This window comes from Populus trichocarpa, chromosome 13 (genome assembly GCF_000002775.5).
Source record: "Populus trichocarpa isolate Nisqually-1 chromosome 13, P.trichocarpa_v4.1, whole genome shotgun sequence".
Lineage (NCBI taxonomy): Eukaryota > Viridiplantae > Streptophyta > Magnoliopsida > Malpighiales > Salicaceae > Populus > Populus trichocarpa.
The window spans coordinates 13,849,748-13,868,482 of record NC_037297.2 but is presented as its reverse complement, the minus strand read 5'-3'; the positions used below and the strand labels follow the sequence as shown (position 1 = coordinate 13,868,482).

Sequence of the window (18,735 nt, the reverse complement as noted above, 5' to 3'; positions counted from 1 at the left end):
AAATATCATTATAGATGCGTGCTTGTTTTTTAAAAAATATTTGATTCATATAAAATTATTTGACATTGTTATTAATTCAATTCCTTAACTAACCTAAGTTTAAAATTAAATCATATATGAGTTGTTCTGATGTAATTTAGTTAACTTGATCAGTTTAAAGATAACTCGTTTGAGGATGAAATTGAAAAAAAAAATGAAATTGATAAGTAAAAGACCTCTTGACCGGATTTCTTGTGAAACACGAATTTAAAATTAAACTATATGTAAGTTGTTTTATGTAATCTAATTGATTTGATAGATTCAAAGGTAACTTGGATAATAATTAAAAAGTTTAAGAATGAAATTATATATAAAAAAAAAGAATAAAAAAAATATGGAAAAGTAGAAAAGGAAAAATAAAAGAGATGAGGATTGAATAAAAAATTATAAAAAAAAAGGAAGAAGAGGAAGCTCCTTAAATAATGTGAGTCTTTTTGTAGGATAGAAGAGTAAACACGTTTACAATTCAATAAAAAAATAAAAAAAATAAAAAAAATCAAGAGAGATTACTCTCCATCAGTCCATTGTATAGCCATTGACCTCTTCATAATAAAAATAAAAAATAAGAGAGAGAGAGAGAGAGAGAGAGAGAGAGAGAGAGAGAGAGAGAGAGAGAGAGAGAGAGAGAGAGAGTAAATGAGCTTTTACCCAAACTTTACCATGTACCAAAGCCTTTTAACGATATCCTAAAGTCCAATCCATTAACCCTAAAACTAAAACTAAAATGGCCTCTTAAACCCTAAAAGAACCCTGAAAGCCATCAATCATCTTCTCTCCCATTTCTCTCTTATGATTATGAATCTTCTCTCGAGATCAAACCCCAGGCCATGGCTGCAGCAGCAGCATCACCAAGGTTATTATTTCCTCTATAAAGTTTTAAGGGCGCTCTCTTTTTCTACAAGTACACAACGGAAAGACTCTTTGAAACTTAGGATTTCAAGGGCTGGAAATCCAAAGGTCTCCATAATTCCAGTTATAGAGCAATGGCTTAAGGAAGGCAATTCCATTAAACAATCTGATCTTCAAAACTTTATCAAGCTATTTCGCAGACATCGCCGCTTTAGCCATGCCCTTCAGGTCTTTCAATATTTAACAATACATTTGCATTTTTCTATTGTGTAGACCATAAAGATTGAAATTCTGGGTCTTAATGAAAATGGTAAATTTCTTCTTTTTTTATTTTCTTTTTCTGTTTTGATTTAGTACTTGTCTAGGAGATTTTGTAAAAGGCTTTCTTTTTCTTTGCTGTTTTAAATTGAATTGTTGGATGTTATGATTTGTTGGCTAATAATATTGATGGTTCTTGATATTTGTTGTAATTAAACAACTATGCTTATCTTGACTGTAATTTGAGGTAGTAGGAGCCAAGCTTGATAACTGTGCTTAGCTTGAGTTAGATAAAGCTCAACTCACTTAGGGACATGAGTTGGTTCCTTTGAAGCTCGTGGATATATATAAGGGCTCACTGATAGGCTAATATGAGAGCTTGTGGAAGGTTTGGTATAGCTTCATGAATTACTTGTTTTAGGTATATATGAAGATTATAACTTCCAAATTTTTTGAGGTTACACTAATAATTTGGTATCGAAAAGTCACTCATTAGGGGTGCATAAAATAATGAGTTAATATGGTCGAATATAAACACAATTATCAGTTGTGGAAAAAGTAGAATAAAGAGATGCGATTTTGTTGTAAATGAGGTTAATGATATCGATTTGTTTACCTTCGATTGCATGCTTTTCATGCATGTACAGTATATTGAGTTCTGAAAAATTTCATATGCCAAATGGAGCCAAAATAAAGTTTAGCAAGACTGATTATCGATTTAATTGGTCTTTGGTTTGTCTTTGATAAGTGAGATAAGCTTGTATAATCTTTATTTTTTAATCTTCATTCTATTTTGTGTTAGATTTCACAATGGATGAGTGATGAAAGGGGCTCTGAACAATCACCCGGAGACTTTGCGGTTCGGCTGGATTTGATTTCAAAAGTTCATTGCTTAGAACAAGCAGAGGAATATTATAACAGTATCCCTGACCATTTGAGAGGCACCCAAGTTTATGGTGCTCTTTTAAACTGCTATGCCCACAAAAGGCGCTTGGAAAAAGCAGAGGCCACGATGCAAAAGATGAGGGAGTTGGGGCTTGTACAAACTCTTTCTTACAATGTAATGCTAAGCCTCTATTCTCATATGGGAAGATATGAGAAACTAGAGGCCCTAGTGAAAGAGATGGAAGAAAAGGGGGTTAATAGTGACATTTACACATTCAACATCAGATTGCATGCATATGTAGCCACCTCCAACATTGAGGAAATGGAGAAACTTCTAATGAAGATGGAAACAGACTCTCTCATCAATATCGACTTCCATACTTTTTTTGCTGTGGCGAATGGTTACTTAAAAGCTGGCCTATTAGAAAAATCTATAGTAATGTTGAAGAGAGCAGAGGAATTAACTGTTCCAATGGTGGGCACCACAAAAGCACATGCTTATGAAATGCTCCTTACTTTATATGGTTCTGCTGGGAATAAAGATGGAGTATATCGCGTATGGAATTCATATAAGAATACAGGGAGGATTTTCAACTCAACATATATATGTATGATAAACTCATTGATGAGGTTGGGTGATATTGATGGGGCTGAGTGGATTTCGGAGGAGTGGGTATCACGTAAGACACTTTATGACATTCGAATACCAAATACAATGATTCGAGCTTATTCCAGGAAGGGCCTTTGGAAAAAGGCTGAGGAATATGTAAACAAGATTGTTGAGAGTGGGATGCAGCTCGAAGCAAGCTCATGGGATCATTTGGCAACAGGGTATCACTTTGGTGGTCAGATGGCAAAGGCAGTAGAAACATTAAAGAAAGCGATTTCAATAAGCAAACCAGGATGGAAGCCAAATCCTTATACTTTGAAAACATGTCTTTGGTATTTGGAAAGTAAGGGAGACGAAGAGGCAGCTGAAGAACTTTTGAAGTTTGTCAGTGAACATCATCCTGTCTCGCCAGGTAAGAATGATATTTAAAGGACACTGTTGACAGATGAAACCTCATTGCCAGAGCCTTTTGTCAGATGGAAGTTGATGATCTAACCTTAAATGGAGAAACACCATTTATGGAGGTCAAGGATGAGGACAGCGCTGACTTATGCTGTTTTGAGAGGAGAACTAACTAAATTGCCTAAGAATCATGTGATTGTTTCTATTATATTTTGGTAAGCTGAATATCTCATAGTGGACATCCTTTTACCCCTGCAGTTGAGGTATGTTAACTAGTCTTAGGTAAAGCATAAAGTTTCCCTTTTTTCTTGTCATATGATATCTGACTATAGATGCTATATATGTGGGACAATTTCTCTTCTTGCTATATATATTAAATCAAGGGTTGGTTGAGGTTAACCTCACATATTATGCGTAAAGATTAAATCAAATTTACTCTTTGCAGCATTGTCCTCTTAAATATGATTCAGAAAGGAGTTAAATTTGAAGGGAAGTTATTTGATGTAATTGCTGGCTTGTGATTTTTGTTAAAATGCCATTATCCAGCTATGATTCTCTATGCTGGAATCCTTGAGCAATCCCCTCTGAAGAAATGAAGACAGTGAAGTTGTCGTTCAAAGTGGTCCTCTGAAGAAATGAAGACAGTGAAGTTGTCGTTCAAAGTGGTTAGGGTGGGTTGATTTTATTTCTTTCACTGTATATTTCCATCCACTTGAAACTTATTGCACTTTCTTGAGATTTTATGAATTTTAATAAAGCAATGACATGTTATTGAGAAACTCTGATCACTTTTCATTTTACGAAAGCAATTGAAGGCCAAGCCCTGAAGGGACACCGGTAGCAACACCGAATAAGAACAACTATGCCCCCGATTCAATTTTCTAGTGAGAAACATACGATCGTTAATAACACAAGAACCACTGTTATGGCTCATCCTCATCTGAACTCGGCAGATCTTTCCTGTGCAATTTCATCAGCCGTCTCTAATAAAGGAATGCAGCCATTTGGAATAATTAAGAGGTTTGTCCCTGTTGGTAGGAGCCAATAAAAGGAACCAGTTCCGTCTTCAGATTGTAAGTATAAAGTCGACCTTTCGAACTATCCAAATATTTGAGAACCAAAACTTGAGATTCTAAATAAATTACTGGCTTGAGACAGAAATTAGAGCTCCATTTCAAACGAACGTATCTGACATCGAAGAGTAAATAACCCCATTAACAGGTATCGATCGATGTTCGGAAAGAAATGCATGAGGTCACATTCAGGTATACGTTACACCAAAATTTCTCCCTGACATGTCGACTCCCACGGTCAAAGCCAAAAGATCGTATGATTTATCAGTCTGAGTGGCAGGGATGACAACTTTAAACACCCTTGAGTCAAGCATGTGTACATTTTTACTATGAACATGCGAAACTCTTGTGGTAATATCAGGGAGTTCGCCCTTGCTCTGTAACAAGATTTGCAGCTTATAAGACAGTCATCATCATGTCGATAGAACAATAAAATACCATCATTACTATCCATTACACGTCCAGGAGTGCGTTGCTGGTGTGAAATTCCACTCACTAAAACAAGCATAAACGAGAGCCTTGCTGGTGTGAAAAGATTTTGGATGACAAGGCCACAATCTGAAAGACGTAGGTGTGCGTTTATGAAACTTGGGAAATTGTAACATGTCAGCCCATGCTTTGCAAACATACCTACCCGAATCATACAAAAATTAATGGTTTTAAACTAAATTGGATGAGAGTTAATTGGGTGTGATCCAGTCAATGACCTGATTTATTCGCTTTATTTCCCCAAAAAAAAAAAAAAACAAGAAAACAAGCGGTTCTATTGTGGGTCCTAAGTGATATTTAAGGACTAGGGTTTGTATACTATAAAAGCCATTGTTAAAAGAAAAAAAAATTGAGTCTAAAACCAGCAGCGATACATTGTTTGTTGAATACAAACCCTAGTCCTTAAGACTAAAACATGGATTTTTGTATGCGTCTTGCTAGTGAAGTCATTATCAATGAAATCAAAGAAAACCCTAACAAAAACTTCGTTATGTCTCCACTTTCATCGAACTGTTTGACGTATAATAAACTGTTGTGCATTTTTTTTCTTTCTTTCTTTTTTCTGTGAAGGGTGAGCAAGTGAGGAAGGAAGTGAACTATCGTGGGCAGAAAATGAAACAAAAGGACTCGTCAAAGATCTTATCCCACCTGGTAATTTCATCAATAAAGATACGATACTATTCTTGCAAATGAACTCTACGTCAAAGGACAATGGTGTCGTCCTTTTGACACTTCAAGGACTCGGCATGAAGACTTTCACCTCCTCGATGGAACAACTGTCAAGGTTCCTTTCATGAAAAGCATCAGGGAAAGCTATTTTTATGCATCATTTGAAGGTTTCAAGATTCTCAAACTTCCATATGAAATTTGTCAAGACAACAAGCAATTTCCTATGCATATCTTTCTTCCTGAAAAACATGATGGACTGCAAGAACTGGTGCAAAATTTCAATTCCGATCAATCAATGTTCTTAAAAAGAATCTCAAAGCTTTCTAAGATGTCGGTTCCGAAATTTAAGTTCTCTTATGGATTTGAAGCTTCAAAGAGCATGGAAAAATTGGGATTGAAATTGCCTTTCAAGCTTGTTGGGGATTTTACTGAGATGGTGGACTCTCCTCTTAATCATCTGGTTTACGCACGCTTCACGTATATTTCACAAATCTTTTATATATTGAAGTAAACGAGGAAGGTACAGAAGCTGCTGCTGCTTCTTGTGCTCTTATAATGGTTGGAGGTGTTGGGGATTTCCGACCGGGGATGTACTGATAATTGCTCAAACGGAGGGTAAAGCACACTGACACACAATATTTAACGTGGTTCGGCAAAACCGCCTACATCCACGGGAGAGAGTCATTGTATTAGAGATAGAGAAAGGGTTACAATACATACATGTAGAGGAGGAGGATTACATCCACTCTACTCAACTCATCAACTTATTTTTGCTGCACTTGCAGCTGCTGCAATGGCAGCAAGGCTGCTGCCATTGCAGCCTCTCTTTCTCTCTTGATCTCTCTACTGCACTCACGTTCTCTCACGCATTTTGCTCTCACATAATGCCTCTATTTATAGGCATTTCATGGCAGCTGTTCTTGCTTTGTTGTCAACATTGGTGGCTGCCAAACTCCAGCTCATTCAACAATGGTGGCTGCCAACCTTTGACATCTTGGATGGGTGCACATGCAATGGAAACAACCCAACAATCACCCCCTTTGCCATTCATGTGGGGCAACTGTCCTCTTGCTTCTTCAGCACAAGCTTGCATTCTGCAGCTCTTTCAAGCTTACCATTCTGAGAGCATTTGTGGCCAAGTTTACAGGTACTCGCCAAACCTTTCAATCACCAGAGTCACCAAAGCACACCTTTTCTCACACAAAAGGATCACTACAACCAGATGGTCTGCCACATCACATCTGAAGAGTGTTAACGCTTGTCTCTGGGACACAACATTCCCCTTCGAGCGTATCAACCATGCTCGGTCCGGAATGAATCATCAAGCCTTACACCAAGGCTTACAACACCCCCTCAAACGGAATATTCCCAAGTGCGACAGTCATTATCTGAGTATCTCAATATGATCACGAGCTCACCACTCTTCCAAGAGTCTACTCATCCAGGAGTTGCGTCTGCCCTCTGTTCCATCCTAGGAACCACGCCTTACTTCTCCGTGAGTCTCTCGCTCTTAGTCGTAAGAGTCCAGGTAGCTCTCCACCTTTAACCATGGGGGCAGCCCATTAAAGGTTGATCCATATCTGTCTTCATACTCTGAGTATTACAATGCCATTACCGAGCTCACCACCTTGACAAGAGTCAACTCGTTCTCGGAACCTGCGCATGCCCTTCTGCTTCTTCATAGCAGCCGCGTCTTAATGCTCCACAAGTCATCCACTTATTGTCCAAGGCAAATGTCTTCTAGCTCATTGATCTTTAGCATGGGGGCAATATCCATGAAAGTCAATCCTGCATTTGTCTTCATACTCATCATAGCCACTTCATTGGCTATCCATCTGTCCACTCATATCCAGCCATCACATTGGCTCTGGGGTTGTTCTGAACTTGGGCTCCTATCGTGGCCCACACACCTTCTCCTTAGGTGTCTCCGCTCGTCGTTATGCGGCGGTCTAATCTTGGGCTCATATCATGGCCCTTACACACCTTCCATCTAAGGTGTCTTCGCCCGTTGTCATGGGGCGGTCGCATCCTCCTTCAGCTGAGATGCTTCAAAGTGGCTCCAAAATTCTCTACCGCCATGTGCATTATGGGAGAGATAACTGCCACTGATTACATAGAAAGAGAAACTTGCGGTATACTCCTCGCAATCCTCCACCTCGATTTCTATGTTTGGAGCTTCTACGCCTTTCTGCTTGACAGCTCCACCTACACCAACTCTCTTTGGTGTCTTCGCCTTTAATCATAGACGGTCACCTTTTATCACAGGCGTTTGCACCCCCTCAATTAGGTGCCTCTACAACAGCTCTCTTTCCATGCTTGCATGCATTGGAAAGGTCTTCGCCTGTTGTCTTCATTAAGAGCATAAGAGACTTCCTGTTGTACAAACTTTAACAGTCTCTGCTCTGAGCTTCATCTGGGAACACTTCTTCTCCTTGCACCTGTTGTCTCATTACGGTACCTCGTTGGATCCTACAGGTACCTCTGCACAATCTCCGTGTGCCCTCGTGCAATTTTTGCTCTCCAGATTTCTCCCTATTCCTTGCTTATGTTTGACACCAGCTCATCCTGTCACAACACCTGTCCAAGTCAAAAATAGGGTGCCAATCTTTATCCCCTTGCTGTATTTCTCTTCCATTATCAGGGTCTTCATCAATTCTCCCTTCGAGAAATCACAGTCACCGAATCTAACTTCTTTGGAGAAATCACCACTTTATCATATCCTTGATCATTCGGAACCCAACTGTTCCCTTGTGCCGTCATCCTGCTAGTCTTCAACCATTTCATTACAAACTGCTATATATACGAAAATAGTACCGTATGGATAATCCTTCCACTAAGCAAGTTCCCAGGAAAGATTGGAGGGGTCACACTGGTCCCGCTTAAAACCCAATCTCCTAGACAGAACTTCTTAGGCCATATCTATCCACCGTACTGTCTTTCCGTATATACAACCATTTGCTAGCTTTGTTGCGGCTTTCCTTTACAAGTGATCTGGAATATACTGGTTTAATACATCATTTCTCAATATCTGGCGAGACTACCAGTTCTTAGATTCGTCAAGATTGGTCTTTGTCAATTTCCACTCAACACCTCTAATTGTCCACTTGATCGGGTGTCCAGAGTGTCCCAATTTTGCCTTCCTTCAAGGTAGTTAAAATTCTCCCCACTTAGCAGTTCAGCACATGTAATTGGGTAAACATGTGCACGTTCTTCCTCTTCATCTCCATCGACCACCATGATGACCTTCAGATGCCTCCTGATCGGGCAATCTCTTTTGTTAATTTACCACCGCCATTTTTGGTCTCAAATCTCAACGATCGGACCGTACCATTGCATCCGGAACGATCAAATTAGCTGGAAACAAGTCTGAAATCGTCCAAATCGCACTTCAGACGGCTAAGATTTGATCAAAACAATTCTGGCCAGATCAACAGCCCAGATTCAATCTCAGAACCGGTTGCATGTAGACTCCGCTGCACAGAATTTATCCCTCGGCTCGCGGCTCGGCTCGGCTCAGAAACGGCTCGGCTCAACTCGGCTCGGCTCCGCTCGGCTTGCGTCTGGTGACGTGGCAGGTGGGACCCGTATGCCGACGTGTCTGCTGACTGGACGCTTACGTGGCATGCTGACTGGACGCTTACGTGGCATGCTGACTGGGTATACTAGCGTCATCATGACGTCATGATGACGTCATCCTTTTCCGGGTCTGTCGCGTGGGTCGGGTCGTCTGGTATTCGGGTCGGGTCAGGTCATTCGGGTGAGGAAGACGCGTGTGACGCGTGGCGCGCGTCTGTGCGCGTGGCCAGCCACCCTGACGGCGCGTGTGGACGTTTCCGACGTCCGATTTCGACGCGGTTTTCAACAGTGGCTTCGTCTCTTCCTCCTCTACACAGTGGTATGGTCAAAACATAATTTTGACAACTTTCATTTTTGAGCAAAATCAAACACCCCTTTAAACCATGTGCTCTGATACCAATTGTTGGGGATTTCCGACTGGGGATGTACTGATAATTGCTCAAACGGAGGGTAAAGCACACTGACACACAATATTTAACGTGGTTCGGCAAAACCGCCTACATCCACGGGAGAGAGTCATTGTATTAGAGATAGAGAAAGGGTTACAATACATACATGTAGAGGAGGAGGATTACATCCACTCTACTCAACTCATCAACTTATTTTTGCTGCACTTGCAGCTGCTGCAATGGCAGCAAGGCTGCTGCCATTGCAGCCTCTCTTTCTCTCTTGATCTCTCTACTGCACTCACGTTCTCTCACGCATTTTGCTCTCACATAATGCCTCTATTTATAGGCATTTCATGGCAGCTGTTCTTGCTTTGTTGTCAACATTGGTGGCTGCCACCTCTTCCACTTCCATGTTTTATGTCGCACGTCAAAATCCGCGCGGCGTCCGCTGGCGATTATTTATTATTTGTGTTTTGCTTGGTTCTTTGGAGTCGCCACCTAGTATTATGGTCACTAGGAACCTATGGTCTGCGAGAGTCTGAGTAAGGGACTGGTTGTGCAAGGGGAAGACGCATCACCCCCAGTGCACCCTACCTAAGGTAAGCTGCATTGTTGTTTGATTATTTTTTTCTAGGTCGAGTTTCTATTCGTTGGTCTTTTCTAAGGTTCAAGGCAGATCTCCCTTCGTGAAGGAGTCTCTACCTTATTGGGTTAAATCATAACCGTTCTAAAGTCTAAATTTTAGGATTGCATTTATTTACCCCTTGTATCTTTAATACCCGAGGGTGTACTTTATCGTGTAATTTTACACCCCACAAATATTAAAGTCTACACCTGGATCCTGAAAAAAAAGAGTTAAAAAAAAGGTTTTTGATATTTTGGCCAAACCCTAACGAATGATCATAAACTAGTTATGATATCCATTTTTTGGATTTTTAAAACGTGAAAAAGATGCAATTTTTTCTGAAAACATGCTTGGAAAATTCTTTAGGACTTGGCCGTATGCAATAAAATATTTTTTCTTTTTTTGAATTTTTTTTAAATATTTCGGAGAAAACCGGGTATTTTAATACCGGACTTGTATCTTACAATGTAAGTATACAATCCAATATTAAGCAAACTTGGCAGAAAAATATTTAAGACAGTCACAAGTTTTTTTTAAATGATTTTTTGAATTTTTTTGATTTTTTTTTATGTTTTTGAAATTGTTTTTTTTTCTGAAAAAAAAAGATAAAGAAAAAGATATAATACACTGCATGAACAGTAGACATGAATTATAATTCACGTCCACTGTTCATGCGTGAACAGTAGGACGTGAATTATAATTCACGTCCACTGTTCACTCAGTGAACAGAGACGGCGAAGAAGAAGGGGAAGGGGAGGAGAGAATTACCTGGCGTGGAGGGAGTTGGCGGCCTGGCTGGTGGTGCGCGGTGCGACTGGAGGCGGCGAGGACGGCGGCGTGCACTGGTCCCGGCTGGAAGAAGAAGGAGCAGAGTCCTGCAAAGGAGAAGGAAAGCTCACGGCTGGAGCTGTTGGTGTAGCTGAGGAAAGAGCTGCTACCCCGGCTGCCTTTGGGAAGGAAGAGAGCTTCTGGGCAAGGTGGTGGCTGCTGGCTCTGCCGTCGCCGCCGCTGCAGGAGTCACGGTGGCAGAGGAGAAGATTTTTACAGAGGAGAGAGGGAGAGAAGTGGTGCAACTGTCACGTGAGATGGTTTTATGGCCACTGGAGGTGGGGATGATGGTGAGAAGCCAGGTGAAGAAGGTGGTGGTGGCTGAAGGCCACGGTGGAGAGAGAAAGCAGAAAAAGGATTGTTTGCAGGAAATACAGAAGGCTGGTTTTCGGCCAACTTTGAGCTCGTTTTTCTCCCCCCTCTGAGCATGAAAATTGCTCCTATTTATAGGGCTGGAAAGAGGGCAATCTTGTCTTCAATGGGGAAAAAGTATCAGCCCTTGATTCGACCTGAGTGATCCAAACCGTTGGCTCAAATTGGGCACCTCGAACTGCCAAATTTGCAGACTGCCCGAGGTGCACACTTTGGGCCAATAAACGGAGTCGTTTCAAACCTTTTCGACCCGACCGGACCACTCCCCGGGATAACGGGGTTCCAGGTGGACATTTTGGCGCATGCTTTGTCGGATTTGGGTGCCAAACGAGGCAGAAAACACGGCCTGAAGTCGGCCACTCGGGCAGCTCAGTGGAGAAGAAGATGAACAGTATCCGGCGACGCGTCGCCTGGTCCTGCCCCTTTTTTTGGATCAAAACGGCGCCGTTTTGATAAAATAGGGAATTTTGCTGAATTTCAATTTAGTCCTCCGTCTTTCAATTTCGTTCAATACTATTCCCTAATTGACCCTGAAACTTCGGATTTGATGCAATTTAATCCCGGCGTAACTTCATCTTCGGCCCCAGAGTTACGCGCCTTTTGCAATATGGTCCTTGGTCTCGGATTTATGCAATTTCGTCCCTAATTGACCATTAAACTTTCAATTTCTTCAATTTAGCCCCCCCGGATTTTGTCAATTAGGCCCCTCCAGTTTGGCGCCTCTGCAGTTTGGTCCTTGGCTTTGGATTTTGTCAATTTAACCCCTAATTGGCCCCAAAACTTCAATTTTCTTGCAATTTGGCCCCTAATTTCAATCAATTAACTTGGTAAAAATTAAATTTGGTCTCTTAAAATTCCAATCTTCTCCATTAAGCCCAAATTAGGCTCCCAAACTTAATTTTTCACCAATTAAGCCCCAAATAAAATTAATTTGACCCATTTAAAGTATAATTAAGTCCTTGCACTTAATTAAATCCTTCATTTGGACCCAAATTAATTCTTAAACATAATTAAAATTTAATTTGGCCCATGATTAAATCAAATTGGCCTATTAAAAATTTAATTATGTTATTGGACTTAATTTTTATGCAAATTTGTCCAATAATCATTTAATTTGACCTTGAATTTGCATTTTTTCTCCGATTTTGGGCACAATGGGGCGCCGAAAGGCCTTGAATTTCCTCTGAAAATTGCATATTGATTTTTGCCTATTTTGCAGCCTGTATTTTATTTTTTTTATTTTTATTTTGAAAAAAAAAATGAATTTTGGGGAATAACCCAGAATTGGGTTATGACAGTTGCCCCCCTCTTTACAATGCTTATGATAGAAAGTCTCGTAAGAGACTTTAGATAGTAAGCATTGTAAAGAAGAAAAACAAGGATGAGATATGATCGACTCATCTTGTTGAGGAATGATGAATCCTCTTGAGGGTTAGAAAGCGCACTCGAAAGGAGGTAGGGTTAGAAAGACACACTACCTAAGGTTAGGACTCGAAAGAGCTCTTAAAAAGAGGCAGGGTTGGACAACGCACTACCTAAGAGGTGAGGGCTCGAAGGCACATTCAAAAAAAGGAGGCAGGGTTGGAAAACACGCTACCTAAGGTGTGATTGCTCGAAGGCACATTAAAAAGGAGGTATGGTTAGAAAACACACTACCTAAGGTGATTGTTGGCTCTAAGGCGCACTTAAAAGAGGAGGTATGGTTAGAAAACTCACTACCTAAGGTGGTTGATGGCTCGAAGGAGCATTAAAAAGGAGGCAGGGTTAGGAAAACACGCTACCTAAGGTGTGATGGCTCGAAGGCACATTAAAAAGGAGGCATGGTTGGAAAACACACTACCTAAGGTGCGAGGGCTCGAAGGCACATTAAAAGAGGAGGTATGGTTAGAAAACTCACTACCTAAGATGGTTGATGGCTCGAAGGCACATTAAAAAGGAGGCAGGGTTAGGAAAACACGCTACCTAAGGTGTGATGGCTCGAAGGCACATTAAAAAGGAGGCATGGTTGGAAAACACACTACCTAAGGTGCGAGGGCTCGAAGGCACATTAAAAGAGGAGGTATGGTTAGAAAACTCACTACCTAAGATGGTTGATGGCTCGAAGGCACATTAAGAAGGAGGTATGGTTGGAAAACTCACTACCTAAGGTGGTTGATGGCTCGAAGGAGCATTAAAAAGGAGGCAAGGTTAGAAAACACACTACCTATGGTGTGAGGGCTCGAAGGCCCACTAAAAAGGAAGGTGATGGTGAGACACTGATCTGTCAAGGATGAAAGTAATGTATCATGATCAATATGCATGTATACTTACCTGAGAAATGCAGGTCCCCTTTCTTCATGGAGTTCCCTTTTCTACATGGAGTTCTCTTTTCTTCATGGAGTTCTCATTTTCTCAAAAGTTTGAGTCTCTAATAGCAAGCTTCGATGGCTCTTTTCGCTCTTGCTTACTCGAGTCATATTTTGTGATCTTGACCACTTGGAAGGACTTGATATCATCATACTTCTTTGTCCTCCCCCCTTTATCTCAAGAGTTGCCAATTTTGCCCAATAGTTTCTTAGAAAGGGAATCATGGAGCCAACTCTACTAGATGTTTTTGATTGCCCCTAGCTTGATCATGCCCGCAAGTATTCAAATCAGGTTTGGGGATGAGGCTATATGAAGGAAGGTTTGGTTATTTACAAGGAGTTGTTTTCATGCAGAATTTTTGGAATTTCAAAGCTTTTCCACAAACAGAAATCATTTTGACATCGATTCAAAGCAGACTCATTCTGAAGAAATTCAAATGATTCCTATGGAGAGGTTTTCAGATGTGATCAAAACGTTTTGTTTTGATTTTTTGATGAAAAATATGAAGTGACATTTGGTTGGTCACAAGAAGGTTGAAATTTCAATTTGAGGGTTAATGAGAACCGTGTTTCAACGAAAATGTGAAGAACACGAAGTGACATCTGGTTGGTCACAAAAAGGTTTAAATTTCAATTTGAGGGTTAATGAGAACCGTTTTTCAAAGCATTCATTTTATTTGCATGAATAATGATTTTGTTTCGCATGAGAAAGCACTGCCTACCGATCCAGATTCCTCGCCTTTGATCAGAAAGGGCTTGATTAGGCACGTAATGTAGGCTTGGGCTCTTGGCTATGAAGAAAAGGATATTTTACAAGCTCAAAAGGTGTTTAAGGGATTTCAAGACTAAGGATCACTTGTGCTTGTATCCTGACCTTTTTTGTTCATACATTTCTGGACCTTGGAATTGATTTGTAAAATTGTCCACGGTGCCCCCCAATGTTGGGCTCAGGCTTTTTCTCTTTGTTTTCTTCATTTGGTCTTGAGCATCATCGCATTGACTTCTTTTTTTTTTTATGCTCAAAATTTTGGATCCTTTGGATTTTTCTTCATGCCCCCCAGCTTTGTATGGGCACCTTCGATGATTGAGAATTTTCTTTTATGCCCCCCAGTATTGTTTGGGCACTTTCATCGTTGAAGACTTTTTATGCCCCCCAGTACTGTGTGGGCACTTTCAATCATTAAGGATTTTTTAGCACTTGCCCCCAGTGTAGGGTGTGATCCTAGTCAAGGTTATTTCCAAAAAACACTACCAGGTTCAAAAGGGGACTGCAAAGGATATATTTTAGCCTTGTGAAAGGATTATCAAAGATGGCCTTTCTTCATCTCAAATGCATGCACTTAGGATCGGTAAGCCTTGCTTTCATACGAGTATGCAGAGTGATTCATGCAAATAAAACTCAGCTTTTGGAGTCACTTCATTGTGTTTTTTTTTTTTTTTTTTTTTTTTTGGGTTTTCTTGGTGTATGGTTACCTTTCTAAGGAATCACCTGAATTTTCAGAACTTGTTTGTTTGAACAAACACCAACATGATTTCTGTTTTTGTACTAAACTTTGATTTCCCAAAAATCCTTGTGAAAACATGCATAGTTTTGGAAGAAAGGGGAAACACGCCCAACGATTCTTGGCGCAATGGTTTCACGTTTAAAGGTTATGTTCAATGTGTTATTTGCATGAAACAGCAAAAAAATGAAGGCATGTCATGAACACAGGAAAACACATGATTTTATTAACAGGAAATGCTCATTTGACAGAGAAAGTCTTATGGCATTATGAGCTAAATTGCTAATAAGACTAAAACAGGTTGAAACAGACATGATCAAACAAAAGGAAATAATTGGGTAGGCTCCATCTTCCCATTCTATAGCAGAACTTTGTCCTCTATCCTTGAGAGTGCACATTGCCTTCTTCACACTTTGCTCTTGCCATCGGTGCTTTGAGGTTTCCAGAGCATTCCCCCTCTAGTGCATTCACTGACCCAGTACCTGAAGCATGATTGGGTAAAGGGTTCGAACTCACGTTTGGAGTTCCTTCGAAGGTTACCCATCCAGCTTTAATCAAATGCATGAGCCTCTTCTTAAAGGCACTGCAAGTATGAATGTTGTGTCCCGCGGCACCAGCATGATACTCGCAAGTGAGGTCGGGCTTGTACCAGTTGGGGTAAGGTGGTTGCAAAGGTGTCAAAGGTTCTGGAGCTATATGCCCGCTGCTCAGTAGCTTTTGGTACATCTCATTTAAGGGCAACGGTAATGGAGGTAGTTGCTCTTGGACTCTTTGGTGTTTGGTTTGAGGCTCAGGTTTTCTTGTGAGGAATGTAGGGCTGAGATTGATGTTAGAAATTTGGGGTGAAGGGGATGGAGTGTGATAGTTCTGGAATGGGTTCTTCCTACCCCTATATCCACTTTCAACATAGTCGACCTCTTTCTTTTTACCTTCAAAGCCCCTTTTCTCCACAGATACATAGATTCTACCACTCTTTACTCCTTGCTCTATGCGTTCAGCTACTGCCACAGCGTCAGTAAATTGTTGGGCCGAACTACCAATCACATGCTCGTAGTATGGGTCCTTGAGCGTGTTGGCAAATAGAGTGACCATCTCTTTATCCAGGAGTGGAGGATGTACTTGAGCAGCTAGGTCTCTCCACCTTTGAGCATATTCCCTTATGCTTTCCTTATCCCTTTTCTCTAGGTTGGACAAACTAGTTCTGTCAGGAGTGATGTCCATATTATACTTGTATTGCTTGACAAAAGCATCCACCAAGTCTTTCCATTTTTGGATCTTGGTGTTGTCCAATCTCATGTACCAGTTTAATGCCGCCCCACTTAAGCTATCTTGGAAAAAATGCATCAGTAGTTTTTCATCATATACTACTTCTGCCATTTTGTTACAGTAGGATTTGAGATGAGTCATGGGGCATTGTGTTCCAGTATATTTGACGAATTCAGGAACACGAAACTTCTTCGGGACAACCACATTTGGGACCAAACACATTTCTATTGCTCGTACTGGATCGTACAAGTCTACCCTCTCAATGGCTCTGATTCGGGCTTCTAGCGCTGCCATCTTATCAATGTCATCAGATGACTTGGTCTTGTGGGACTCATTGGCAAATGCATCTATGACTGCGGGGGTTGGTGCTGGTGGCATTGAGTGCACAAAAGCTGGAATGTGTGGAGGTTCATGACCATGTTCACTCATTGTTTCTTCGGGTTGAGCTGTTGTTGGAGGCTGAACAAAAATAGCAGGTCGGTTGGAAGGACCTTCACCAGAGGCATTTCTAAGTGTTTGCTCGAGTAAGCTAGTGAGGCGAGCCACGCTTACTTTCAGAGATTCTAACTCTTCTTGGAAATGGGCGTCACGGTGAGCACGCTCTTCACCTTCCATGTTTTGTGTTCAGAGTCGGGTGTTATAGGCGCTTTGGGGACCTATATTTCAACCTGGCGCATGTATGTATGTTATTTACAATGGATGGATGTATGTGTGTGGATGCAAATGTAGGTACATTGGGTATGACTGGCAAAAACCCAAGCAAAATGAATATGTAAAGGGGTTCACGCTCTAAAGGAATATTTTAGGTCATTACATGATGGGTAGGCTTTCTACCTAGTCTTCAAAAGGGTCTATGAACTGCCCAGTGACCACCTCACGTGAAGGCAGTATAGGGGTTTACAAGGAATGGTTGGGACACATTGTGACTGCCATTACCGAGTAAACACTCAGTTCATAGTTGGATGTTTCACGAATCTGAACCCCGACTGAAAGTCATGAGGCAGACCGCTACTCCCCACCTAACCTAGAATTGGGTTTATTCAGTAAAATTAAAATGCATGCTAAAGCAGTAGAAATGCAAGCTAAAATTAAAAACCAACAAAAGAAAACAATCAAACAATCAATGCTTAGTCCGACCAGACATGGTTGTCCCCAGTGGAGTCGCCATTCTGTCGCACGTCAAAATCCGCGCGGCGTCCGCTGGCGATTATTTATTATTTGTGTTTTGCTTGGTTCTTTGGAGTCGCCACCTAGTATTATGGTCACTAGGAACCTATGGTCTGCGAGAGTCTGAGTAAGGGACTGGTTGTGCAAGGGGAAGACGCATCACCCCCAGTGCACCCTACCTAAGGTAAGCTGCATTGTTGTTTGATTATTTTTTTCTAGGTCGAGTTTCTATTCGTTGGTCTTTTCTAAGGTTCAAGGCAGATCTCCCTTCGTGAAGGAGTCTCTACCTTATTGGGTTAAATCATAACCGTTCTAAAGTCTAAATTTTAGGATTGCATTTATTTACCCCTTGTATCTTTAATACCCGAGGGTGTACTTTATCGTGTAATTTTACACCCCACAAATATTAAAGTCTACACCTGGATCCTGAAAAAAAAGAGTTAAAAAAAAGGTTTTTGATATTTTGGCCAAACCCTAACGAATGATCATAAACTAGTTATGATATCCATTTTTTGGATTTTTAAAACGTGAAAAAGATGCAATTTTTTCTGAAAACATGCTTGGAAAATTCTTTAGGACTTGGCCGTATGCAATAAAATATTTTTTCTTTTTTTGAATTTTTTTTAAATATTTCGGAGAAAACCGGGTATTTTAATACCGGACTTGTATCTTACAATGTAAGTATACAATCCAATATTAAGCAAACTTGGCAGAAAAATATTTAAGACAGTCACAAGTTTTTTTTAAATGATTTTTTGAATTTTTTTGATTTTTTTTTATATTTTTGAAATTGTTTTTTTTCTGAAAAAAAAAGATAAAGAAAAAGATATAATACACTGCATGAACAGTAGACATGAATTATAATTCACGTCCACTGTTCATGCGTGAACAGTAGGACGTGAATTATAATTCACGTCCACTGTTCACTCAGTGAACAGAGACGGCGAAGAAGAAGGGGAAGGGGAGGAGAGAATTACCTGGCGTGGAGGGAGTTGGCGGCCTGGCTGGTGGTGCGCGGTGCGACTGGAGGCGGCGAGGACGGCGGCGTGCACTGGTCCCGGCTGGAAGAAGAAGGAGCAGAGTCCTGCAAAGGAGAAGGAAAGCTCACGGCTGGAGCTGTTGGTGTAGCTGAGGAAAGAGCTGCTACCCCGGCTGCCTTTGGGAAGGAAGAGAGCTTCTGGGCAAGGTGGTGGCTGCTGGCTCTGCTGGCTCTGCCGTCGCCGCCGCTGCAGGAGTCACGGTGGCAGAGGAGAAGATTTTTACAGAGGAGAGAGGGAGAGAAGTGGTGCAACTGTCACGTGAGATGGTTTTATGGCCACTGGAGGTGGGGATGATGGTGAGAAGCCAGGTGAAGAAGGTGGTGGTGGCTGAAGGCCACGGTGGAGAGAGAA

At 41.1% G+C, this 18,735-nt stretch overlaps 1 protein-coding gene and 1 long non-coding RNA gene across 5 annotated transcripts in view; both read left to right on the top strand.

Moving 5' to 3' along the window:
* Positions 1 to 735: 735 nt before the first annotated feature.
* LOC18104645 (pentatricopeptide repeat-containing protein At2g20710, mitochondrial) lies at positions 736 to 3,822 on the top strand. Of its 4 annotated transcripts, none has more exons than XR_002977247.2 (3): positions 736 to 1,116; positions 1,949 to 3,306; positions 3,590 to 3,822. XR_002977247.2 is itself a non-coding variant. In XM_024583148.2 (2 exons), the coding sequence occupies exons 1-2, from the start codon at positions 829 to 831 to the stop codon at positions 3,068 to 3,070; spliced, it is 1,410 nt and encodes a 469-aa protein (XP_024438916.1). In that variant the 5' UTR covers positions 736 to 828; the 3' UTR covers positions 3,071 to 3,822. The 4 variants fall into 4 exon arrangements, 2 of the variants coding, with proteins under 2 accessions (XP_024438916.1, XP_024438918.1); XR_002977246.2 differs by having other exon boundaries at positions 3,489 to 3,822; XM_024583148.2 differs by having other exon boundaries at positions 1,949 to 3,822.
* An 11,007-nt stretch (positions 3,823 to 14,829) lies between these two features.
* Positions 14,830 to 18,735, top strand: part of LOC127904171 (uncharacterized) — a 98,879-nt gene continuing 94,973 nt past the window's right edge. Inside the window, exon 1 of the long non-coding RNA XR_008057060.1 lies at positions 14,830 to 14,861. This is a non-coding gene — a long non-coding RNA (uncharacterized LOC127904171). The remainder of the gene's footprint in view (positions 14,862 to 18,735) is intronic.